General features: G+C 32.3%; 3 protein-coding genes across 4 annotated transcripts; 2 read left to right on the top strand and 1 right to left on the bottom strand.

The window, feature by feature from the left end:
- Positions 1-4,365: 4,365 nt before the first annotated feature.
- On the bottom strand, positions 4,366-9,977 carry LOC140962171 (protein DCL homolog, chloroplastic). The gene is made up of 3 exons (XM_073421058.1): positions 9,587-9,977; positions 6,256-6,370; positions 4,366-4,891 (listed from the first exon to the last, which is right to left on the bottom strand). Exons 1-3 carry the CDS (start codon positions 9,889-9,891, stop codon positions 4,721-4,723), a joined length of 591 nt encoding a protein of 196 aa, XP_073277159.1. The 5' UTR covers positions 9,892-9,977; the 3' UTR covers positions 4,366-4,720.
- Positions 9,978-12,365: 2,388 nt separating this feature from the next.
- Positions 12,366-15,561, top strand: LOC140962158 (protein RER1A-like). Its single transcript, XM_073421036.1, has 3 exons — positions 12,366-12,790; positions 14,909-15,089; positions 15,206-15,561. The coding sequence occupies exons 1-3, from the start codon at positions 12,426-12,428 to the stop codon at positions 15,260-15,262; spliced, it is 603 nt and encodes a 200-aa protein (XP_073277137.1). The 5' UTR covers positions 12,366-12,425; the 3' UTR covers positions 15,263-15,561.
- A 5,845-nt stretch (positions 15,562-21,406) lies between these two features.
- Positions 21,407-23,362, top strand: LOC140961609 (uncharacterized). Of its 2 annotated transcripts, none has more exons than XM_073420252.1 (7): positions 21,407-21,646; positions 21,795-21,848; positions 21,934-22,065; positions 22,187-22,295; positions 22,411-22,449; positions 22,541-22,597; positions 22,694-23,362. In XM_073420252.1, exons 1-7 carry the CDS (start codon positions 21,423-21,425, stop codon positions 23,261-23,263), a joined length of 1,185 nt encoding a protein of 394 aa, XP_073276353.1. In that variant the 5' UTR covers positions 21,407-21,422; the 3' UTR covers positions 23,264-23,362. The 2 variants fall into 2 exon arrangements, with proteins under 2 accessions (XP_073276353.1, XP_073276352.1); XM_073420251.1 differs by having other exon boundaries at positions 21,409-21,646; positions 22,408-22,449.
- Positions 23,363-25,973: the final 2,611 nt, after the last annotated feature.

The following is a 25,973-nucleotide window of genomic DNA, read 5'->3' on the forward strand; positions in this document are numbered from 1 at the left end:
TCGATATATCGATTGAGTAGAACTGATACTAATAAAATATAAAAAATATATTAAAAATTCTTATATTTTTTGTCTATCAAAATTTAAAGAATAAATAAATATTTTTCAAAAAATAAAAAAAATCATTTATTTATTAGATGAAAAATTTTGATTAGCACTTTAATTATTTTTTGAACATTTTTTAAAAATATGTATGATAAATTTTTAATTAAATAACAATAATATCGATGTATGGACAATCAAAATACAAAAAAAAAAAAAAAAANGTGTTGCTTTGGGTTCGGGTTGAAAAAAATAAAAATTTTTCGCGGGTTGACATGAAACCCGACCCAACCCACCCGATTGACACCCCTAAAAATTATAGTCGTCAATATAAGTAAATTTTATTCCTTATAGTGTAGTGAGGAGCTGCACCTGTTTGAGCATCAATGTATCGAGCTGTCAGATTCATGAGTTTGGAGGGAGACATACTTGTTATATTGAATTTATCTAATATAACCGAGAGAACGGTTTTATATTTGTTTGTTGTTAGCATTCTCTTTACCATAAATCAATCTTAACCGACAAGATGTGACAAGCCTGTTTTATGGCTCTTTTCAGCCAACCAGATTATACAACAATATTAACAGTTTGACACATGAAAGTTTTCTAGGAGAAAATAAAACAATAATTTCAATACTTATCTCACTCAAACACATTTAAACCAAAAAATTATATAATTATTATTTAATCTAATTAGGAAATTTTAGAGAATATTTAGTTCTAAAACTGTTTTTAAATATATGAAATTTTCCACATATCCTCAATGGCTCAGCCTGTAGCTGTAAGCAGTGGTATTTTAGTTTATTTGTAATTATTAAAATTGTAAAAATATTTTAATAACGTTAATACTTTTTCTACCCATTTTGGACCAACAACTCTTATCCACTCCCATATTGTCATTAACTAGTATTTCATGCGTGTGATACACGGAGCATTAAAATTATTATGTATGAATGTTTTAATAATTACTTAAATTATTGATATAATGAATATAATTAATTGTTATATAAATTTTTTTATATCATTCATATTCAAATGAGGATAATAATCATATCGTCATATTGAATTATTTATCTTTACATTCGATATATCGATTGAGTAGAACTGATACTAATAAAATATAAAAAATATATTAAAAATTCTTATATTTTTTGTCTATCAAAATTTAAAGAATAAATAAATATTTTTCAAAAAATAAAAAAAATCATTTATTTATTAGATGAAAAATTTTGATTAGCACTTTAATTATTTTTTGAACATTTTTTAAAAATATGTATGATAAATTTTTAATTAAATAACAATAATATCGATGTATGGACAATCAAAATACAAAAAAAAAAAAAAAAACGGTGACATTCTTCACTAAAAAATTAAAAAAACGTAATATCATATAAAAATCTTATAGTTTATTTAATATTTTAGAGAGTATAGAGAATTAAATATATACAAATAAAATAAAACCCACAACTGTAACCGAAATTAAAATAATACGATCAATTCGAACATTCAAAAGAGCGTTATTTATACTCCACGCTTTATAAATACATTTCATATTTCTTTATGTACTCTAAAATGTCTAATGTGTCATCAAATGATTTTTAAAATATAAACATACAATATCTTTTATATATTTTTTATTATTAAATAAAATAAAATATTAAAACTAATTCACAAAAATTCTTATGAGACCATCTCATAATTAAGTCAATTTATAAGATGAGTTTTTTTACCCGACTCGACTCACGAAAATTTTGTTTTATGTCAAAATTATTATTTTTTCACTCGATATGGAACAATTCGACTCGTCCCATGTATATAGTTCTGTGATATCATCTCAATGAGACCTACTTAAACTAATTTATGTAAATTTATTTTTCTACCTCCAGTAATTTTTCATAAATATATTGACAAACACTTTAATTAGACTATTGATTTATAACATTTTAAAATATCATATCACATTATTATAAAACAATAATGTTGTTATAATTTTTTTCTTCAAAAATATATTGTAGTGTATTTTAAGATAGTTTATTTCTTTTCAAATAACTATTTTTTAATAATATTTATTATTTAATTTAATGAATTACAAATTATAAAAACTTGTATAGTTCGTAATTATTACGTGTCATTGACTCATTGTAGATTCAAGTTTCTCAAACAAATTTTTTTTAATGAAATAATATACACACACACGTGTGTGTATGTGTGTGTGTGTGTGTGAGAGACTAAATTGATGATTAGAATCAAAAGAGACCAATAGGGAGACAATAATTTTTTACCACATAAAAGAGAATTTATTACATATAATTGGAAAATTAAATGCTGAAATAATTTTTCTCCCTGGATTCATTCCCTCCTGTAATTCACAACTCACACGCACAAAATGTGCAGACCCAAACCCTATGTTTCAATTATATAGACTTTTTTTTACTACTACTCCATTACTTCCTCACATAATTATTCATAAATATTATTTAATTAATTGGACTTTTCTACAGACTACAAAGTTGAGGAGAGTATAATTTTTTATTAAACATTTTCATATTTTTTTGGACATGCAAACATATAACACCAACCTAAAATTGATGTAAATATATATATTTTGATTAACATTAAACATAATATCAAAGTGATACATTAATTTACAAAAGATCTACTCATTGAATCTATTCTTATATTATAAAATTTTATCTTTGTATATTCTAATCTGTTGTGACTTATTAAATAAGAACTTCAAAATAATTTATGTAATTAATTGATAAAAATAAGTTATTTCTCAGAAAAAAATACTATATATTTTTCATTTAATAATTCAATAATCATAGTTATGGTGTAGATGAATGTTTAATTTCATCAACAATCATGAGTTTGATTTCTCCTACCAACATCTACTTGGATGAGTCTGTATGTTACACAAGACTTACACAGTACTATTTACATGGTTAGCGTAGATCGATGACTACTGCGTTAGTTTGACAGTTTACTCAGTGGATATAAAGAATAACGGTTGCGGATAAACGAGTAATTTAAAAATATTAGTGTAAGGTCCATAAATTGACTAAAATTTGGACCAAACCAAGAAATAGAATAATGTTAACTAATTGGTGGCATGTGAAATGGAAGATATAATGATAGGTTCACCAAGTACTATATCCCAGCTGGTATGGACTAGAGATAACAAAAGCTTGCTCAACGTGAAGCCAAGCTACATTAATTGGTGGAATTAAGAGCCCTCTGTCAAATGGCATGTGGAACAGTTCAATTCTATGGAGCCATTTCGATTCTGCATCATCACCATCATCGCTACAAAAGAAGGCTGGTTTTAGTGGACACAACAAATGCATACTGCTCAACCTCTCTCATTCATCTTGCCATTTTTTTTGGATTCTGTTGTCGTTTTTATACTTACTGTAATGTTTTTTTTTTTTTAATATTGATACAAAAATCAATGAATTCTTTAAGTAGTATGACAATGTATATATGCGCCTTTGCCCCGTTAGCCGACGACGCTTGTATAAAATGTAGCCCAACGAGTACCAATGATGACCGTTAGGACTTTAAGATTTTTTTTTTCGACGAGGTACTGTCATGAGACAAGGTCTTGACCTCCAAATGAGGTACCGTAGGAATGTTCATATTAAAGTACTTTCACAAACAAACACGTGAGTCTCTCGTATTTTTATCATAGCATCTCTGTATGGAATTGATGGTTAACACCCATTAGGCTGGGAACATCTTCTTCTCAATCATGAATACATTGTTAACAAACTTCAAAGCTACCTAACATATACTATTCTCGTGAAGATCTATATTGATAAGCAAAATTGACATGATGGATCAAACGATTATATTTGGTCACTTGAATCAGATCTGATCCGTGGCCAAATCTGACTCGTGGTCGATAACACCACATGCTATATATATATATATATATACACACTAAATTTTGACTTGTTTTGAATAAAAACTCGAAGCACAGAGGTCAAACGATGGAGTGGAAATTTTTGGCAATTGGATTGCTTAATTTCGATGCGACATTGTTGGTACAATTGGATGTAAAGGTTGCAAGGTACAACATCATGTTGTCACAATCAGATAAAGGCCACCACTTTTTTTTTTCACCTCACACAAAATTACCCAAAATAATTTCTTCAAAAAAATAATAGAAAATTACACAAAAGAAGCAACACTAATTTGACTAGGACCGCGATGCTGTCAAATTAATTGTAGTAATACATATAGCGAAATTGCCAAATTTACTTTTAAATAAAATAAAGAAATTAATAGCAAAAAAATTTTAATAAAAAACTTAAATATATAAAAATAGGGGCCTTTTAAAGCTCTCTCTTAAATGATCCAATTCCTTGCGTTAAAGAGCAGCTCATTAATAAAACAGTATCTGCTGCAACGAACAGCTACTTAACAAAATACAGCAGCATTAAAGAGAATTTATAAGCTACTCATAAATCACTTTCTAATTCACAAATTAAACAAATCCATTAAAAATGGATTCTCCCGACAAGCACAACAAAATTCATTACTTCTTTATATCATCAACAGCCAATCTAGAATGCCATATTATAAGGTAATCAAGAAAGCCCTCGAACAATGGCGAGACTGTAGCCAAGCTTCAACGATATATGAAGATGTATGGAGAAAGTGCCTTCAAGAAAATTTAGCAACTGCTGCGTTTAAAATGCTCTTTTATAAATCTTTCGGCGTGGGAAGCGTACTTATCTCGAATGTAGGCCCGTATACATTTCTGGTAGGAGAAATCAATCCATCCACCGTCGGTTCGTACCACAAAGAGGCATCTTGAATGCTTGAACTGGGGATGTCGATCAACCTACATAAAAAGTTGAAGTGACGAAGTTACAAGTTCGACTGGTCAATGATAGAAACACTTAGGTGGTTCGATGAAGCCATGACCAACTATTAAACTCCACTTTGATGTTCATGATAATTAACACGATTATATTGTCTTTGTTTGAAGAATATGGATCAATCCATGAAAATACATGTACAAACTCCAAGATCTAAACATTTTACGTATAAATGAACTCTATATATCCACAAAATTTTCTTACCCCCTTTAGAGAAAAACACCACATCCATATATAACCATTATATCATGTAGATCCCGCAGGATCCGGAATGGTAACTGGTTTATTAACAAATAGGTTGCCCAATAGAAATGGTCATCCAAGAAGACAGACCTCCTATAAACGTATATCATTAGATGGTCTTAAACTATAGAATACATTATTAGCCTCAGTATGTAGGAGGGAGGGAGAAAGGTAAAACTAATATTGATGTGAATTGAGAACAATCTAGCCTTCATGGTCGAGAGAGTTGCTATGCTCCATTTTTCGTCTTTGATGACAACATGCAAAAACTGAAATTGACCATATCACAAAGGAGAGCACGATTGAGAATATAATTTTGTTGTCTAAATATTTAAAATCAATGACCGAGTTCGATTACTTTTAACAGTCGATTTCAGATGAAACCTTCTTGGAGACAGCATTATTTTCATGCAAAATAAAACAGTGTAACGTGTTTGCAACTTGGAAGAAAGACCATATTTAGCTCATATCAGATGAATGGTTTCTAAAACTTCTCTTCCTTTTTTTTTTTTTGAAACACTTTATTTTTTGAATTTAAGTGAGGTGAAACAAGTCAATTTTGACCACAAATACGAATTTAAACATGAATATATTTTTGTTTTGCCAACTTCTAAGCAAGTTGCCTCCAATCTTGAGTACCATTTTGCAACTTGAAACTTGAACACTACCAAACCGAGGAATATTCAATCAAACAATATCCGAAACAATTGTAAAACCTGTTCTGGCATTCCATATCGATACCCTACATGGGTATTGTTAATGTAGGATATTAACAAAACATAAAAGAAATCAGGAATAAATTCCCCGAGGAATATTCAATCAAAAAATATCCGAAACAATTGTAAAACCTGTTCTGGCATTCCATATTGATACCCTACATGGGTATTGTTAATGTAGGATATTAACAAAACAAAAAAGAAATCAGGAATAAATTCCTCCTCAGGTTATACAACTAAACATAAATCAAGCGAACAAAAAATGTTCCACATATTGAAAAAAAAACAAGTGGATAGAACAAAAAATCAAGTGGATAAACAACAGGATAATCAAGTTTGAAATAAGTAGTAAACATGTTGAAACTGACCATAATTGAATCCATTCCACATCCAATCTTATCTTCAGAACGAGGATGATGCACAAGAAGTTTATCGACCACAACTTTCTCGTCTTCATGGGTAAGTCGTTCTCCATCCATGTATCTAGAACAAACAGCACACTCAGTCAAAGGGCTGCAAAAGACTGTCTAAACATCCATGAGCACAATACTGTTTTAGTTGCGAGAGAAAGATAAAAAAGAAAATGTGACATGGGACGATGCTGCCATGTTGAATTTTCAGTATGACTCAAGGGAAGGACACTTATGTGGCTCAAACACTGATTGGGAATTTCTTATTGGCAAACAATGATATCATGCTACACCTCAGTTTGCAATAAATAAAAAGGGCATAAGATGCAAGGGTGGCAATCACTACTGCTTGACAATTGCCAAATTTTTATCAACCGAGCTATTAGAAATTAAGTTTAAAAATAAGAAGCCATGGCCCAAGGAGATTGCATTTAAATAACTTCTAGCCATTCCAACAAAAATGTGAATGTGTTATGTGTCATTGCACCCGTAGCAAATCTTTCATTAACTGCAATAAAGAAGACACACATACAATTTTATTTGCAAATGCCAAACATAATTTGTTATTTATTCATTTTGGCACTATTAGTCACATCTATGTATATGTTAGACACGGTAACCAGTACAAGAAGCCATTAAACATCTCAACTAGTTATTGGCTAAAATGAAATCAATAAAAATCTCAGTGAATCTTTCTGATTGAATAACACAGAAGTCAGCTAATTTCTAATTGTCATAGAGCTATTCTATAGTTTAAAAAAAAAAGTCAGCTACTTTTATCACATTTTTCACAAACCTTGACCACATCATTCCCTAGAAACCTATTCCTTTGTTAAAAAGGAAAAACCTTAGATGAAGTGTTAAAGCAATTTTAAATGATCCTTCAAAATCTATTTGGGTAAATAGGCATTTAAGAAACTGGTTTAGAAAGCCACAAGAAACTGCATTTAAACTGGGACACGTCTGAAATGGTAAGATAGATTGCTTTGGCAGGTGTCTATGGCAAAAATGAGCTGCATAGGTTTGGTTAGAGAAAGAGTGATCAGAATCACCCCTTCAAGTTCTGGAGAAGCTCAACAGAAAGGTACAGCAAGCTATGGAAGAAAAGATGTGTGTTGAATACTCAAATTTCCGAATATAACATGTTAAATGTGCCACTTCGATTGGATTAAGTTCTCGAGAGTCACATATATGGACTTGGACAATCCTCTCATTGAGATAACTTTTGAGTGAAGTTACGCACAAGTCCATTAAGTTACGCACAAGTTCATGATCATAACATGAGATCAGAGCCTAGATCCACTGTTATGTGTTGGAATGTTTTAATGGACCACTCGCTAATGTCTTGTAAACTTCACAGTCTAATTGTTTATTTCTTGGCCTGAGGGTGTGTGTGTTACATTCCACATCGGACAGATTAAGTTATTGGGAGTTGTACATATAGACTTGGACAATCCTCCCTTTGGAGCTAGTTTTTGGGGTGGAGTTAGTCTCAAGTCCATGATCTTAACAGAACATTCTATGTCTCTTGCTAATTCAATGAACTAGTCCTCCGATAGCTGGATTCAAGAGGAAAGTTTATAATAAAAGTTTGCAAAGTTATGAAGGAAATCGGCCACTTTATCTAAATGAAATAAAACAACATACCATAGACCCACGATTGTTGTTCAAAGAAGCCAGAAACAGGAACCATCTTCTAGCAACCAAAGTCGAAATTGTTTTTTGGTTTCGATTCGAAAACCAAAAGCTAAAGTAAGCACATATATTTCAATTTCGATTTCTAGAAATGATAAATTGGAATCAAAATCAAAACTGCATGAAATCGTTGCCAGAATCATAAACACATCTTAAGTTTTTTTAGGCCCCCAATATATGCGAAGAATTTAATGATATAATTTAAATTACTTCTTTAATGCAGATTAAATTTCAAACCCTATTTTATTTTAGTTTTTACAATTGAAATATAAAAATTCATAATATTTCATTATTGAAAAATATATTTAATTAATTTGATAGTTTGATGACCCAGTCATACTCATAACCCTGCTTTTTCTTGGCATTCAAATTGTAAAGGTGTCAACTTCCGATAAAACCTATTCAAACCATACCAAATTCAGAAATGGAACGGAAACTTGTTCCAACATTTAGTTGAACTGGAACATTTGGTTCCAGAATAATGGTCAAACCTATTCGCTGCCCAAGAATACACCACAGGAAACACGGAAAATCAGCAATTACAACTCATCAGATCTTGATAAACTTTTACTACAATCTCTTCTAAAGTCCTTAAAATGACATCCTCAATCACACTTTTTTGTCAAAAAATCTGGCATTTTTTTGCAGATTATGCTTCGCACGGGAAAGGAGACCAAAAAATGGAGATAGGTCGAGGCTGAGGTTGTGCTTTGATTGATGGATTTGATTTGGGGGGAGAGATTTAATTTGGAGAGATATTTAAGAGATGTATTTCAAATAACAATTGACACTCATCTTAGGTATATTTGAAATTCACTACTATTACTATTAAAATTACATAGCTTGATACGGAGTGGACTTGAAATTCACTTCAACTTTGTCCATCTACGTAAATCGAGAAATTTACAATTAATGGATTTTGAAATTCATGACCTCAAGTCCATTAATCCAAACACAACCAGCTATACCAATGGAAAGGAAAGAGGAAAATCACATATTTCCTAGCCACACGTTCTATTCCTTCAAGCTCAGACACGTTTGATCAAATTAATTGAGGAGGAATCACTTTTGAAATCAGCAAACTAAACTATACTATCTATCAAGTTAACCACTTTGGAGAACCTCCAGGAAAAATAACCATTTAGCTTAAAAGTTCAACTGAATTCATAGATGGAGCATATGCTTTTGCAATTTCAAGAATCCAAAGGCACAAATTGCCTCTTCTAACATGAACAATCTGAATATAAGTGACGACTATGGATCATGCTAATAGCATAATCAGCTAAAATATCAGAAAATAATAACATTTACACAACATATAGTATTCAGCGGAAAATCACCATTTACATGCAAAGGAAATACGTTGTACCCCATCGGTTTTGATCAAAGGGCTCCAAAAATCTATCTTCCCGTCGTAAAAAGGGGAAAACATATAGCCAACAAGAAGATAAGCAGTGTTCGTCATACCATAGACTATATAAAGAGGAAATGCAGTGACCGCAAACCCCGAGTGATCGAACCAGCAAAAACTCAATTTCAACACAATTTAAAAAGAATCCCAGCAAAAGAACGAGATAAAGCGAAAATTGTTTACCTGTCGGAGTGGAGGATTTCTTTGGTGAGACAAATAATGGGCTCAATGTCTTTAAGTATTTCAGCTTCTTTATCTTTCCATTTCCGAAAATCTGGGTCATCCCATCTCGAATAATGGCTCTGGTCATTAGCAGTCCGTGAGCTGGGGATTTTACCCACAGACGGCGAGTCACTGTCAATCCGACTTGATTCTGCAGTGCCGCACCAGGAACGGAGAGTTACTGGCCCAGTTATGCGTCGTATGTGCTGCGGAATAAGGCGGTGGCGGAGGAAAGGTAGAGCTCTCAGGAGGAGCGGAGCGGCCATGGATTGGGTCTCCGTGCCTACCGGTTTCAGCACAGTTACACAAACGCACTTCTTATTTGCAAAGGACCCATGATTTCCGGAAATTGCAAAATCGACTCAATGGTTATATATATTTTTTAGCAATGATCAAAGTAATTTATATAATTCTATATACATAAAAATTTGACGTCATCATTTAACTGTTGATTTTGCGATATTGAGATGATGTTGTTGAGATAATCTTAAAATTTTAATTTTTTATTCAATTAAAAAATATAATTAAGAACTAATAAAAATTGCACATGATTATAAAAAATAAATTACACATAATTAAACTATAAAAGCTTACAGAAAAATACACAAAATAAAATAATTTTTTTAAAAAAATACCGATCATACTTACCACTCATTTCCTTTATTAACATTTTTATTAATTATTTAAATTTATTATTATTATTTTTAATCTTTTATTAATTATCTGAATTATTTAAATATTTTAAAAAAAACAAAAAATATGTTCAAGGGAACTTCACCATCCCTCGCACGGACCGGACCACCTACACTATGGAGCAAAGATTGCTTTATCGCACAATTTTCTCGCCCGTTGAATTGAAATAAGGTGAGGAAGCCCACCTTGTACACAGCTTCAACTCATCTTTTTTCAATTGTCCTACATCTAATTTTTCAGTTAGTTTTTATTTATGATATTTTCAAGTAATTCTTATCCCATTTTTTTAGTTTTCTCGCTTTAATTTACATTTATATGTAACAATGTAAACTATATTTTATATACAAATCAATTTTGTCATAACTTGTGATGATATTCGGCTAAATTAGATGAGGTGGAAGGACAATTTACCGGGTCAGGTTTTGTTCATTTTTGCGAATGCTAGTGATCGGGGCAAAAGGGCTTCCGAAATGGGTAATATGTTACACTTAAAGAGCAAAGAACATTAGTGGGGTCCAAGAAGGAATTCCGATGTAACCACTCCGACGCTCAAGTTAGTTGAGTATTCGCGTAAATGAAAGTGTTGTATAGAGAATATATAGTGCTTGTGAAAATGTTGAGCGAAGCTATTTAATGTTGAGCGCAAAGTAACGACGACCTTGTTTTTAGAGCTCTGTCACTCTTCGTGATCAGACAACTGCCCACGCCCTGCCTTCTCACACTGTTACGATTGCCAACTCATATTACTTTTAGTGTTGTCACATCGTCTTTACGTGCGTTGGTTGATATACTAATGCTTTCGAGGTATGTTGATCCATACTTGTAGGCCTATAGTCGATATCTGTCCCGAGATGCTCAAGCACTGATCCCGGTTAAAATCACCATATGTAGATCCTCCCAAAATCATTTTGATCACTCTCAAGGTAGGGGATTTTCCACGGCTTTGGTCAACTCACACCTTGTATCCTTGAGAGGGCTTATCATGATTTCTCGATCTGGATTGGCAACCTTGGGTGTTGGCAAGGATGATGGGATCTGGGCTCGTGGATTCCTCGAGTTTTCTTTATTGACAGACAGACTTCGATAGAATCTGGTCGAGAATGGACCTCTTTTAATTGCTTGAAATCTTTGGTGTCATGGTAGCATTCTTGGTGAAATGTGCAAAATTTCATTTTTGCTTGTGATTCCTGAGAGGATCGTGAGGGCTTTGAGATATCCTTTATCTTCATCACAGAGGTGTACTGTCCGATTTTTGAAATCTTCAAGGGTGTATATTGAGAAAATAGCTCGAGAGGGTTTCTTCTTTGTATCCGGTCCTCTATTTTCCCTGCTTGCCTCTTTCTTCTTCATGGCTTCCCTCTTCTGTCTTTGGATCTTTTCAATATTGATGTACTTTTATTCTCGAGATAGCATATCTTCAAAATCCCAGGGGCATTTTCTTTACCAGGGACCAGAAGAAATCTCCATTCCGGAGTCCCTGCGTAAAAGTTGTGATTTTGTTTTCAGGAGCACAAGATGGTATTTCCAGGACTGCTTTATTAAACTTGCGGATATACACTCGCAATGATTTGTGTCCATTCTGCTTAACCTCGAACATGCTAAAATCAGTGTTCTTATATCTCTTGTTTCTACTGAAATGATGCAAGAAAATGCTCTTGAAATTGTCGAAAGAGTAGATACTTTGTGGCTCGAGTTTGTCAAACAGCCGTTGGGCTGAGTCCACCAACGTGGTCAAGAAAGCTTTACACTTGATTTTGTCCTCGTACCAATGCAACATGAGAATGTTCTGGAACCGGGCCAAATGTTCTTCTGGATCAGTGTTCTCATCATACTCTCTGATTTAAAATAAATTTAATCAAACATCATTTTAAACCTTTTGAGAATAAAATAACTAGGCAATTCACACACACATGTATTTTTGTGTAATAGATAAATAATAATAATAATAATTATTATTATTTTGTAGGTTGAACAAAGTCGAGTTTTCCGTAGAAGATGATGTAAGGTAGAAGCGGCCGTCTGCAGTTTTTCTTTTTGTACAAAACATTTTCGAAAGTTACAAAAACATTTTATTGTTATTATTTTAAAAAACGGATTATAAACTAAAATGAATGCGGGTGGCGGAACAGGCGACCACGGCGATACTTCCGCCGCCTCCGCCGCGGCGCAATTCAGCCACGCGATGTGGCAGTGGTACCAGCACTTACTGGATAAATCGACTCCGTTGGTACTGTACCGGTGGATCTTCCTGTCGGTGATCGCTTTCATTTACGCATTGCGTGTGTACATACTGCAGGGCTTCTACATCACCACGTACGGTCTTGGAATCTACATCCTGCAGCTGTTGATTGCGTTTTTGTCGCCACAGGTGGATCCCGAGATCCGAGAGCTGAACGACGGTCCCACGCTCCCTACTCGGGGCTCCGAGGAGTTCCGCCCCTTTGTCCGCCGTCTCCCCGAGTTTAAGTTCTGGTTAGATAAAATCTCATTTATTGTTCTAAAATCGACAATCTTGTGCTATGCTAGAGCAATGTTGCTGATCTCAGCGGCTAACACGTTTATGCGTGTGTTAAAGATAGACACAAAATTGCACCTTGTCATATGGGCGATTATTCTGTGTTTGCGAAGTTATGTTCACAGAAATGATGAATTCATTAACTAAGCGATTTGAAGCTTGATAATTCTTGTGTTATTTGATTCTAAATAAAAATCATATGTGAGATATAAGGCTTTGTATTTGATTTAAGTAGTTCTACCATAGTTTTGAGCTGTTCAATAAACATGTTCAAATCCACCTCCAAAACGATAAGTGGAATAAAATAATGTCAAGGATCCTAATTAGTCGTACCAAACACTTTAGAAATGGCATCTCTGGAAGAGGGAAGATATATTTTTTGTAGGATGCTCTATGTGCAAACTTCCTATCAAAGAATCAGGAGCAATTAGATATAAGGAGGCCAGTGTATATGGATGGATGACCCAGCTTAGTATTTATAGATTATGGATATCTCCATAGATGCTAGGGGTATGTCTGGTTTTTGTTTCCCGTGTTTCCAGATATTTGTTTTCAGAAAAAAATGAGTTTTAATATATTAGGTAATGAAATGAACGTGTGGTTCTGTTTTATTCAAAACAACATTTACTGTAATAGCCAAATTGTTCAAGTTTTTGGTTGGTAATTGAATTTTTAATATTATGCATGATTAAAAAATTTCAGAGATATTTCAAAATGATGTAATGTAATAATAATGTATATTTCGAGAGATATGAAAATTTGAATAAAAAGGAATAATTATGTTGGGATTTGTGAAAATGAGCTTTTAGAAAACAAATGAAAATCAGTTAATGCTGTTATTTTTTGAAGATAGAAAAATTGGTGTTCAGAATAAAACCAGACACTCCCTAGAAATTCTGCAGAGCTGCTACAGTTAGTCTGCTGGTTGCCAATACCAGTGAGCAAGTGTAACCATCCAAATTGGAGTGAGCATGTGCAGCAATCCAAATTGATGGTCACTTATATAACTAAATATGTTGGAAAATCATTGAGATTCGTAAATTTATTCTTGATCTCGTTCTTGGTATAGTTTAGCCCGAGATGAAATGCCGCAACTCGTTATGAAATGACTTAGTGCAGTATCCAACTAATATAACACACAGATATGGATATTAAAAGCTTAAAAAACTAAGTTGAGATGCCATGTAGGCATGGCCACGGCTTTGTTAGACTTATTCAAAATAAGTTTATAGATAAAAACGATAAGTTGCATGGATCCATTCATTTACTTCCTATAATCCTATCCCATATTCTTCAAATTTTGAGGGCATTCGGGACTTGGAGGTCGAGTGGCTGTATGAATTTTTGCTAATGGTTGCTTTTACTTTAGATTCAATTGATTTGGTAAGTCTTGAGAAATTTGTGTTGTGATTTTTAATTGAATTTTGCAAGACTTGAAGAAAAATATAAATTAAATTTCTGTAAATACTCATGGACGCTGACGTTTATACATAAACATTTATCTTTGAATAGATATCATCATGTTATGCCGCATAATAATTTCTTTTAATCTCTTTATTGTGTCCTATTCACATTTTATCTGTATACTAGATTTTGAGGACATTGGTTAAATGAAGCAGGGAATTATTGAGAGGTCCCTCCTGGTGTCTTGTAGCATTCCTTAAGTGATAAAAATGAAACCATTGGTTTACCTCTTCAATCAAATTTTTCTCTGTGCTGAAATAAGATGGTATCTTTGTGGATGAGCTTTGTTCTTTATGGACATATCAAATATTACTATGTATTGTTTCCTTGACTAGCAATACTTTGGGCGTTCGTGTTTTGTTTCTCCCTGCCTCTGAAATTCTATGCAAGACAAGTTCAATGTTTACGTCCTGTAATCCATAGTTGAGAGCAATGAAAAAACCGTGGTTGAAATCTTTTGCTGCTCTGGACTTCTCCCATTTTTAACATGATAGAATACTTGGGGATCATGTCCTAATTCCTTTATTTTTTCATTCATGAACCAGCTTTGAATTTATGTAGTGTACATCTAAATTCTTATCCTTTCTATGTTCTTGGTAATTCAATTGCAGGCATTCTCTCACAAAGGCATTCTGCTTTGTTTTTGTGCTGACCTTCTTCAGTGCTTTTGACGTGCCAGTATTTTGGCCAATTCTTCTTTTCTATTGGTTGATTCTGTTCGTTTCAACAATGAAGAGGCAAATAATGCACATGATCAAATATAAATACGTGCCTTTTACATTTGGGAAGCAGGCAAGTTCAAAGTCTACCTGTGTTTATAATTCCACTACATCTCCTATCTTTGTTTTTTTTTTTTTTACGTTACCAATACCACCTCTTGTTGATCAAACTATTTCTCATTTATTCAGCGTTACCATGGGAAGAATGTAGCTTCTGGTGATGATACAAATACTGCCAGGCTTTAACAGGTGGAGTAAGGCCTTTGATTCAGAGGATAGACTTATGTTTAGCTTTGGAGATCGATTATTACTTGTAGCGCCATTAGTGAATCTCTCCTTTGCTAGAGCTGCCCTATCATATCACCTGAAGCGTCGTGGACTAGAACAGATTTTGTTTATAATCCGATTATGAGCAGCTCTTGCCTGTAGAAACTCCATGAAACATAGGAAAATACTTAAATGTTTTATTACGAAATGGAATCTTGTATTTTCATCCCAAATTAAATGGGAGATATATCTAGATATTTTCTCTTCCGTTGAGATCATACTTAGCTGTGTTGCCTGCAGCCTCTCAGTCTGAGAACATAATCTAATCTGATTTCAAGGCTTGGCACTTAGCTTGTCAGGACCACATATTTAGGGCAAAATGCTTTCAGGTTTGGGAAGCTTCCTCATTATGATGCATGTCCCTGAACACCTACCTCAAAATCCAATAAAGCATAAGGTGACTGCCTGGAAAATATGCTAAAGTACATATCAGCCATAGGCAAGGACAATACACACTCGATACTTATTATTTGGTCCTAGTTAAGCCAGGATGTTTTCTTTGCATTTAGCAATTTTTTTTACATCATTAGTTGTCTGGCTATGTTATTTGGCAATGAATTAATGCCATGTAAAAATTTCAACACAATTCAAAAGTCGAGTATCGGATAAAATTAGATTAAACTTTAAATGAGTACACAACTAAAGAAAAAACTTAATTGGCAAGATTATGGCTGGATATTTGAAGATTGTTTAGGCATGTTCGCGGCCAACAGTTAGAGCCATGTAAGGTCGTGATTGAAGACACAAATAGCGTACTCAAACATAAATCTTTTTAAGTATGACAAAAAATCTGGCAATCACTGAGTTAATTTCCAAAAAAAAAAAAAATTATAGTAGGAGATCCATATAGCGCCATTAGGGCTTGTGAGACTAAGAGTTGTCTGATGATTTAGCAATGGACTATCATGTTATATTTATGGAAGAGATGAGAATTTGAACATTAGTGTGAAACAGAACCAATGGGATTTTCTCATGGAAAAAATACAGTATATCCCAAAAGATAAGGGAAGGTGGGGGCAAATTATTATTGAAGGGACAGAGGGCCATGCTATTGATATCACTGCGGAAAGTTCTGCCCTACAATTGTAGTTGTCAAGTCTCTTTACTAGCCTCCACATTGGGGTGGATTATTTAACCTCTAGCTATCCATTAAAGAGAAACGCTTTAGGTGAACTTAAATTAATTGTCATAAATTCTGATACTTAATCCTGCCATGCAAAGTTGTCTAAGATTTTTTCTTTCTTTTTTGGTTCCTAAATATCGGACACTCAAATTTGTGAGCCATGGAGTGTGGTATAGGTAGTTTTCGTCGTCATTAATTATGCAAGTCAATCTGTAACTAAATGGGATCCACTATGAGTAACTCTTTACACCAATCTTGTTCTAATATTAATTGGTTTAGGACTTAGAGCAAATGCTCGTGGTTGTATGTGCGTGTTATCCTCACATCTCAACAATCCTAAATAACTTTGTCAGCAAATAAACTTGCAACAATTTCTTGGTTAATCCTCTGCTACATGATTCGAGATGCACCTACATTTTTTGTTGATTACCACCGTTTGGCTCGTGTGATGGTTGATGAAGGATGCATGATATAGGGATGATAAATCAATATACATGGATGTCATAATGATTTATATCTCTAATCCTGGGATGAAGTTGAGTATATAGCACTGCTGCATAAAATTTCTTCGGACACATTTAAATATACATCTAGGAAGATGATGAGAAACATAGTCCATAGATTTTCCACTCACTAATTGATTGGTGGGTGGGTGGGTGGAGGACCACCATTTACTGGTCTCGTGCGAGTGACCCTGACTTACCATGTGTAAACTTTTTGTAATCTTCCCTAGTGTTTTTTGAAGCAAGGTTACTTGTTTTTTGTTGTCTAATTCATCATTTCAATGTTCGATAAATAAAATTTGTCCGTGTTTTGGTCTGCGAGTGTCACCATCACATGGTTGCAACCATGCAATAACAATACTTTTAGACCAACGAATTACATAATATAGATCTTTTCTGTTGGTGTTGTGTGAGGCAAATTATACAAAATTATGGACTCTTACCTTTTGCGTAACTGCGTATGTACCCTTTGTTTTCTGGGAGTGGATGTAGTCCAGTCATTTTAGAATACACATATCCAAGATTTGGAACACGAACTAATAAACATCCTAAATTTCACGTGTATGCACATGACTTTGTTCTATTCCAATAGTCCCATGATGTGATCCTTTCGTTTTCTTTTTTTCACTCTTGTCATAGCCACTGTGTTGTAACTTGTAAGATCCACGTTTCCACTGGGTACTAATGGTCTTTCGTGCCCGATTTAGATCATCGATTCAATAAGAACTTCAGACGCCTATGACTTGTATGTTGTATAGTTCCCCAGAAGAAAAAAAACCCACTTTAAACTCAACTTCCCCAACAAAACTTGCTTCCTCTTCCCCATTATCCCCATATCTTCTATGTAATCTTTCATTTTTCTAAATTAAATCTTTTTTTTTCCTTCAAAATTTCTTGTAAATAAAAGTTGAACTTAGATATTAACTTTTATGAACGAATATTTTTTTTTATGATTTTTCATTTTAGTTATAATTATGTACAAGCAACGCATGTGTATGATGACTAGTAAAAATAAGAGTAGGTCTCTTGTGAGACGGTCTCATGAATCTTTAACTGTGAAACGGGTTAACTCTACCGATATTCACACTAAAAAGTAATACTCTTATCATAAAAAAGTAAAATTTTTTCATGGATGATAAAAAAAAGAGACATGTCTCACAAAATACGACTCGTGAGACCGTCTCATACAAGTTTTTGCTTAAAAATAATTGGGGATTTGTTTGATACACAATTGGATAATGTACAAAGATAAAGTTGAATTCAACCGTTGTACAGTAAGAAATCAATGTTTATCGAGAAGATTGATTTGTTTAGGTTGTGTTTAATATGTTATGATAAGGACATGATTTTATCATCAACCGTACTCTCTCATTTGGTTGTAACTGTGATATATAATAAATTCAATCATGGGGGCCGGCAGTGAATACCATTTATGGTTGATATTTCATCACTAGTAAATACTTTCTCAACAGATGGACAACACAGTAATGTGGGTTGCAAAGGATCAAATTATTTTCTTCATTGAAGAACCGAGAAAGTAAAAGCAAGAACTGAAGAGCAGTCGAGTCGGAGAAGAGATCAAGGAGAACAACGGCTCATGCACCACGTAATCAACCCTTAATCTATGAAATGATAGACTTTATCACTCGAACTAATCCAACCAAACCCAGAGTTGAAAATAAACGATGCACATTAATGGTCACTGCTGATGTGGGGATGGTTGTCGATGGTAGTAGAGACAAAAGATCAGACCAGTACTTTTGTTCCCCTGTTTGAGGTGATAAAACCAATCCATTTGAGAGGACCACATAGCAAACTGCATCCCATCTTTCTGAATGGCTGGACGATGACTTTTGGGTTTATGCAACCACAAATCAAGTAATCCGTTTCCATATTCAGCGCTTGCTTATGGGTTAACTTGTGACTCGATTATCATCGCAATACGTATGGTTATTTCATTTTCGTGGACTGATTTTGGTATGGCTTGAAACATTATACTTTGAGAAGAGGAGAGTACTGGTACTGTCTCGTTCGTCCCATCGACCCATGCCTCGGTTCAATCTGAAAATGGTCCACAAAATATTGTAGCTTTTATGCATTAAAGCTGTCAAGATTTGCCCCGAAGAAAAAAGTAAGCTCATTATTGTTAGGTGATGAACATAATGGTGGAATTAAAAGTTGAAGCAGGCAATTTAATGGACTTCCCTATCAGTTTTTCTTATATGTTGGTTGCCAAAATGAAGAAAAGGGACATCAATCTCAAGGTGGAGATACAAAATTTGGTAGTGAGGGCTAAGGTTGTCAGTGTAGTGTCCATCGAAGCATATTAGTGGTGATGGATGTGTGGTTTTCATTTTGCTCGGCAAAATTTGTACTACCATGCTTTGTGCTAAGATACCGTTTTATATACTTTTTTTTAATTTTCAAAATATAGATAATAGTACTTTAGCATATTTCTTTATAAAATAAATGAAATATTTTCTGAAAATTTTTCTAACACCCAATAATTGTTATAATACAATTATCAAACATGATTAAATTATCAACGTGGTAATGGAATTTTTTTTTAAAAAAAACAAGAATTATAGATATAATACATTTAACGCTGTAGCTATTTTTTTGTGCATTGGGTAAATTTCATATTAACTTAGCAGCATACATATCACACTAATCAAGTAACGAAAGCCTGGGGATGTTCAGTGTACTTGTATTTGTCACTTTTTTTTTTTTTTTTTTACCTATTTTAATGGAAATCTTTTTCATTAAAAAAAAAGTAACGAAAGCCTTACGTGACATGCTTTACTTTCTTAATTATGTAATGTAAAAACGAAAAAAAGTAAAAATGCAGAAAATAATTAAAGTAAAAAGTTAAATATTAATTACAAAAAAAAATTTCGCGAAACTTTGATTTATTTAGTATAAATTTTTTAAAAAAATATAAAATAAATCTAGCAAATTTTAAAAAATAGTAACCAAATCAATGAATCATCAAAATAGACCAACAGAAAATTTCACTTAAATTGGTTCGATAACTTATTATGATTAAAAAAATATTATTTTTAGTTAATAACAATAAAATATAATCAATTTTTAAAATATAATTATCATAGTATTTAATATACAAAAAAAAATTTACGCGTTCTGAAAATTAATTAATTTTTATATAAGAAATTTTATGTAAAGGTAGGTAATCTTGGTATTAGCCAAAAAGATAAGTTTTTGAGTCTCATTAATACATTTTGGAGTAGTACAAATAACATCCACCACAGTATAGTTATATTTGTAATAAAGTAATTAATGTTACAGTTACATTATCAATATTATCTACCGTGAAATTAAAAGAATTTTTGTAACACGAAATTAATAAAAATTAAAATTTAATAATAATAAACATATACATGCATGTTTTTATTAATTAATAAATCATTTTTCCAATTAATTTAAATGACTAATTTATTTTAATGATCATAAATCTAAAATCATCATATTATAATTATTACAGCTAAAAAAATTATTAATTCAGATGAATTTAGAAAGTAATGAATATAATATTAATGGATCGATCATTCATGGGAGTAAGTCATACGCTTACTAATATCGTTTGGTTAAGTAGATATATATATAATATGGATAGTTTAATGGGACAAAATGACATAATTGACAGGTTTGAGTGATTATATATACTATGTTTTCAATTGCAAATATATACTAGTTTCTTTAAACTAAAAATGATAATTTTTTGTACATAATTATTATCAAGTGTGTATTAGGCGAATCCCAAGAATCGGAATTGCTCGATAGATTTCTCGAAACAAACGAAAGATGAAACATAAATCATGGATCAACTAAACCCTCTCGGAAATTTTCTTAAAGAGGAACCTCGTGTAAACATCATGGAATAAGGTTTGATCTTGATCTTATTCCATTCCAAAAATGAAAAGTTCGACACAATTGGGGTGCGTTACAGCGTAAACCAGGTAAACTTATGGAAGAATACAGACAAGATCAAACAGATAAAGAGTTTGGCGAGATTAGGATATTTGACAATTCTGATTGTATACAAAGATTAGAGCGAATGTGATTAATTATTATTTTTACAGTGGGGAGGCAAATTTGGTGTCGTTCACCAACCAACAAACTGATGCATTTTGATTTACATACATTACAATCTGATGCAACTCAGTCTTTCAAACCAAGATTCGAGTCCTGACAGCTTGCCTTGTGGGCAGCAGCAAATTTAGTACCAGACCAGATTTTTATGCAGCATCGCTGGTGTCAACTCTTGTTCTTCACTTAAAAATAAATAAATAAATTAAACACTATATATATATATATATATAGACATTAAATAATTTATCCAGATAATATATTGATTAAGCAGATTAAACTGTGGTAAATTGAAATGATATTTTCTTTATGTCTAAACGGAGCTTTGTTTTTTTACTCCCAATAAATGTTTATGCGGGCACTACAAATACTACAAAAGTTGAGTTTATTATCTCTGAATTTGTGCGTTTCTCTTACCCTTTTTCCCACTACAATGGAAGGCGGACTTCCAATGCTTAACTGTCTACTACAGCACACACTCAGAAGTCTGTGTACAGCTTCGGATTCTTCTTCTAAATGGATGTATGCGGTCTTTTGGAGGATTCTTCCAAGAAACTACCCACCCCCAAAGTAAGAAACTAACCAGCTTTTCTTTCGCTCAAATATAATCAGCGGCATTCGATAATGGATCCCTTTTGTTGACTGATTGATCCCTTAAAAGCTTGTAAACTTTTTAGTGAAGCTTATCTTTTATTTTTTTTATTTTTTTTTGCTGCAGGTGGGATCATGGAGGAAGCTTGCTTGATCGGGCTAAGGGAAATAAAAGAAACTGGTACTGGGAAAAACGGATTTATTCATTGTTCTCATTTTTATGTTCATCCTAGAAAACTTTCAACGAGTTGAATGTTTTGGATCAGGATTCTTGTTTGGGAAGATGGGTTTTGTGATTTTTGTGAATGTGAAAGAGCTGGAAGCGGATTCGTAAAGGGAAGATTTGGTGCTGATATTTTCTTCAAAATGTCCCACGAGGTCTATAATTTTGGAGAGGGGTAAAGTTTTCTGGTTTTGCTTCTTTGAATCGGTCTCCAAATATTCAAATATATCATAAATCTTGATGGGCATATTTCTTTTCTTTTCTTTTCTTTTGTTTTACTGCCATTTTCTTGACAGATTGGTGGGTAAAATTGCAGCAGATAATAGTCATAAATGGGTTTTCAGAGATAGCCCAACTGAAAATTATCCTAGCTCCATTTCTTCATGGAATGCATCCGTTGATCCTGTAAGAAAACACAAAAACCTTAACTATTATTTCATCTGGTATCAATTTTCAAGAAGATCGCCTTGTCAAATTATGTTTTTACCGACGTTTTTTAATCTTTTGTCTGTAACAGCAGCCAAGAGCATGGGAGGCTCAGTTCAATTCTGGCATTGAGGTTTAAAACAATGTCTTAATTAAGTACCTTCTGTGTTTCTTTGCTTATTTTCATGTTACATCAAAGTTCAGAAAGTTTCCCTAATTGACAGACTATTGCAATTATATCAGTAAGAGAAGGTGCCATTCAACTTGGATCGTTTGACAAGGTCTGTCTCTATCCTTTTCCTATTATGTCTAATTTTTGAACATAGAACTTTAATATTAGTTTTAGTTTGAGCAAGATTCTTGATTGATATATATAGGTGGTTGAAGACCTCAACTTAGTTCTAAACATACAGAGAAAATTCAGCTCCCTCCAAAGCATACCGGGCACATTCATGATACAAAGGCCGTATTTACCGACCCAGAATCCGAATTTCGACTGCGCTAATCCTCAAGTACTAATGGCAGCCAATGAAGCATCACGTAGACTTGAAAATAAGCCTCAGATTATCGGTTCAAAAAGGCGAAACGATGATCAAACTGAGGATTCGCCCGTAAAGGCGATGTTTTTGGGGTATAATAGCCCACAAAATGATATGAGTGAATCAATTCCAAGATGGCCAATTCCACCTCTTTTACCCTCCATGGCCTGTAACCTCGGAGCCATTCTGTCGAAAATTCCCTCTGCCTCCCAATCTTGTTATGTCAATCAAAATAATTTTTTCAATAGCAACTTGAAGAGTGGTTGCACGAGCTACGACCTCCGGTTCGATGAAATCCCGATCAATAATGTTAAAGAAGAGGTGAATCAAGAAGAGAATGCAAGCCATTTGGGATATGAAACTCATAGAGTTAGAGAAAGTGTTGCAAATGATCAAAAGTACCAATGATATATTTGCCGTAGTCGGAAATTCTATTTAGGAGGGGCATAATCAAAATGCTAAAAATTTGAGGGATGCATTTGCAATATATATCCTATGAAAATATTATATATACGAAATGTCGAGTAAATTTGAGGCTCATAAATTGTTCACATTATAAAGTTAAATAATACAAGTTATTCTCTACTACAATATACATCATGCAAATTAAGCAATTATTGATTATTTTATTGGAAAAAGTAAGATTTGTTTGAGATCATTTAAAAATGGAGTAGTCTCTTGTGAGACGGTCTCACGAATCTTTATCTGTGAGACGGGTCAACTATAACGATATTCACAATAAAAAGTAATACTCTTAACATAAAAAATAATATTTTTCATGGATAACCCAAATAAGATATCCGTATCACAAAATACGATCCGTGAGATCGTCTCATACAAGTTTTTGGCTTAAAATTGTTATGCTGATATTTATTTATTTATTTTTATCAAGTGAAGATTCAAAACTAATTTTATGATATAACTTTTTAAAAATTAATTATCATAAATTTGGTCGCGATTAATTTTCACACAATGATATGGTTAATTAACTGAAATATTGTATCAAATTTATGTTTGATTTGATTTGATTTATAAAATTAATGCTAAAAAAAGAAGCATGCAAAGAATGTGTGGAATTAACTTGATTTGTGTGTATTATAAAGAAGAGAATTATTATATGCTAAATGTATGCTAATGACACTTACCAATCTAAACCAATAATTAAGTAAGGCCCGCCGACAGCAGAAGAGGATATTATAGGGCCACACGTGACAACACGCGCGTATTATATTTTAAAAATGGGCCTAAGGTTTTTGTCTCGGCCTGATTGCAAATTGATAAAGTATGGCCTTAGAATGTTAAATTTATTGGGCCGCATGGATTATCTAGAGTATATATGGGCCCATCTGTATGAGAACTATTTATTACACATGACTGGGCCCTATTGTTTGTAAGGGAATCGATTCTAAGTTTTTGGAATCGTCCAACATAAAAACTTAGAAAAATAAGAACAAATTCTCCAAAAAAAAAATGGGGAAAAAGAAAGTCGTGGGGGAGATTGGTTGGGGAGGAATTAACACTTGAACTTTTTATGAAATTAGACAAAATATTTTGAAATTACTTGTTGAACTTCAATTTAAGTTACTAGGTTAACACTATTTTTTGTCTTGTAACTTTGTATATTTTTTGTTTCGGTTAAGGTATCGGTCAATTCACAGTCTTAGTATACTACTAACATGGAAAATTCATTCAAGTAATATAAATCAAATTTAAGGAAATATGGATATACTGGGATTTGCTTATTACCCAAAAATTATGCTCTAATTTGTCAATACAACAACATTAACCAAAGGCAAGTACTCATGATTCATAAACTAAAGCAACATTGCATGCACGCATCATCTTTCTCTTACATACGAAGGTGCATATATATTCTTTCCTTAACCCAGTTAGGGAAAGTGCACAAAAGTCAAATTCTTGGCAATGGCGTGAAATAAATGGGAAACTTCCTTGAGTTTGAAGCCTCCTTCGTTATCTATCTTTTCTAGTCGATTATTGGATATTGCTTTTCCGAATTATATTATTATTATTATTATTATTTTCTTATGTTAATGTTTGATAAATCAATGAAGACTATCATATTATTATTATTATTATTATTATTATTTTATTTCAATTTGGACTGTAAAATATAAAGTAATAAGTTTGTTAATAAATAATAATTCGCTAAAACTTTAATTAAGAAAAAAAAGTCGTGTCAACGGCCAGTGAGACATTATTTGGTGTGAATGTGAGACTGAATTTCATTGTTTAACTTGACTTGATTTTGTTAATAATTTGAATTAAAAAAAATATGTTTCCTAATATTATTATTTCATATAGATTGAAAATCATAACATTCAAACCTGCGTAGCTTCATATTTACCTTAATTTATGTGCCTTTATCCAAATATATAAAAATATAAAAAGAGAAAGGTCTACAATAAGTTGCTGTAAAAAATAATATATCATAAAAGAAAATAATTTTCAATATTAACATGAAGTCTCTTGGATTTTTTTTTTAAAATTTAAATTTGAATATGATATCTTTCAAAAATATTAACTACATTTAAATATCGGCAAGTATATATGTTATTTAATTTAATTTGGATTATAACTTTGGTTTTATGATATTTTTATATATTTAATTTTGCATATTTTCTAAATTATTAAATAAAATATAATTTTTTATATAATATTATTTTCTAATTTTTTGTATGAAGAGCGTCATCGTGAGTTTTTTTTATATAAATGTCTAATAGATTGACATTATTATTACGCATCTTAATAAGAACTATCATGTAATTTTTTTTTAACATGTTCTAAAATATAATTAAAATTTTTAATTAAAATTCATTCATCTAAAAAAATAAGATGATTTCGAATTTTTTAAAATTATTTATTTATTCTTTAAAGGTTTGATAGACAAAATAATATATGGTTTTCTAAATAAATTCTTTTTTATCAGCATGCATCTAAGATCGAATGCAATGATAAATAAATCAATTTGATGGTAGAATATTATTATCTTCTTTTGAACGTTATCTTAAATTGTATAAACATTTTTTTATAATAATATTTAAATTTTAAATATATTAATTACATTATATCAACAATCTCAAGTAATTATTTAAATGCT

The sequence above is a fragment of the Primulina huaijiensis genome, chromosome 16 (genome assembly GCF_012295235.1).
Source record: "Primulina huaijiensis isolate GDHJ02 chromosome 16, ASM1229523v2, whole genome shotgun sequence".
Lineage (NCBI taxonomy): Eukaryota > Viridiplantae > Streptophyta > Magnoliopsida > Lamiales > Gesneriaceae > Primulina > Primulina huaijiensis.

Coding starts and splice junctions, on each gene's coding strand:
- LOC140962171 (XM_073421058.1), bottom strand. CDS start 9,891: ATGGCCGCTCCGCTCCTCCTGAGAGCTCTACCTTTCCTCCGCCACCGC. Junction 6,371..9,586: donor GAAATCCTCCACTCCGACAG/GTAAACAATTTT, acceptor TGTTTGTTCTAG/ATACATGGATGGAGAACGAC. Junction 4,892..6,255: donor GTGGAATGGATTCAATTATG/GTCAGTTTCAAC, acceptor CTTTTTATGTAG/GTTGATCGACATCCCCAGTT.
- LOC140961609 (XM_073420251.1), top strand. CDS start 21,423: ATGTTTATGCGGGCACTACAAATACTACAAAAGTTGAGTTTATTATCT. Junction 21,647..21,794: donor AGAAACTACCCACCCCCAAA/GTAAGAAACTAA, acceptor TTTTTGCTGCAG/GTGGGATCATGGAGGAAGCT. Junction 21,849..21,933: donor AAGGGAAATAAAAGAAACTG/GTACTGGGAAAA, acceptor GTTTTGGATCAG/GATTCTTGTTTGGGAAGATG.
- LOC140962158 (XM_073421036.1), top strand. CDS start 12,426: ATGAATGCGGGTGGCGGAACAGGCGACCACGGCGATACTTCCGCCGCC. Junction 12,791..14,908: donor CTCCCCGAGTTTAAGTTCTG/GTTAGATAAAAT, acceptor ATTCAATTGCAG/GCATTCTCTCACAAAGGCAT. Junction 15,090..15,205: donor CTTTTACATTTGGGAAGCAG/GCAAGTTCAAAG, acceptor TCATTTATTCAG/CGTTACCATGGGAAGAATGT.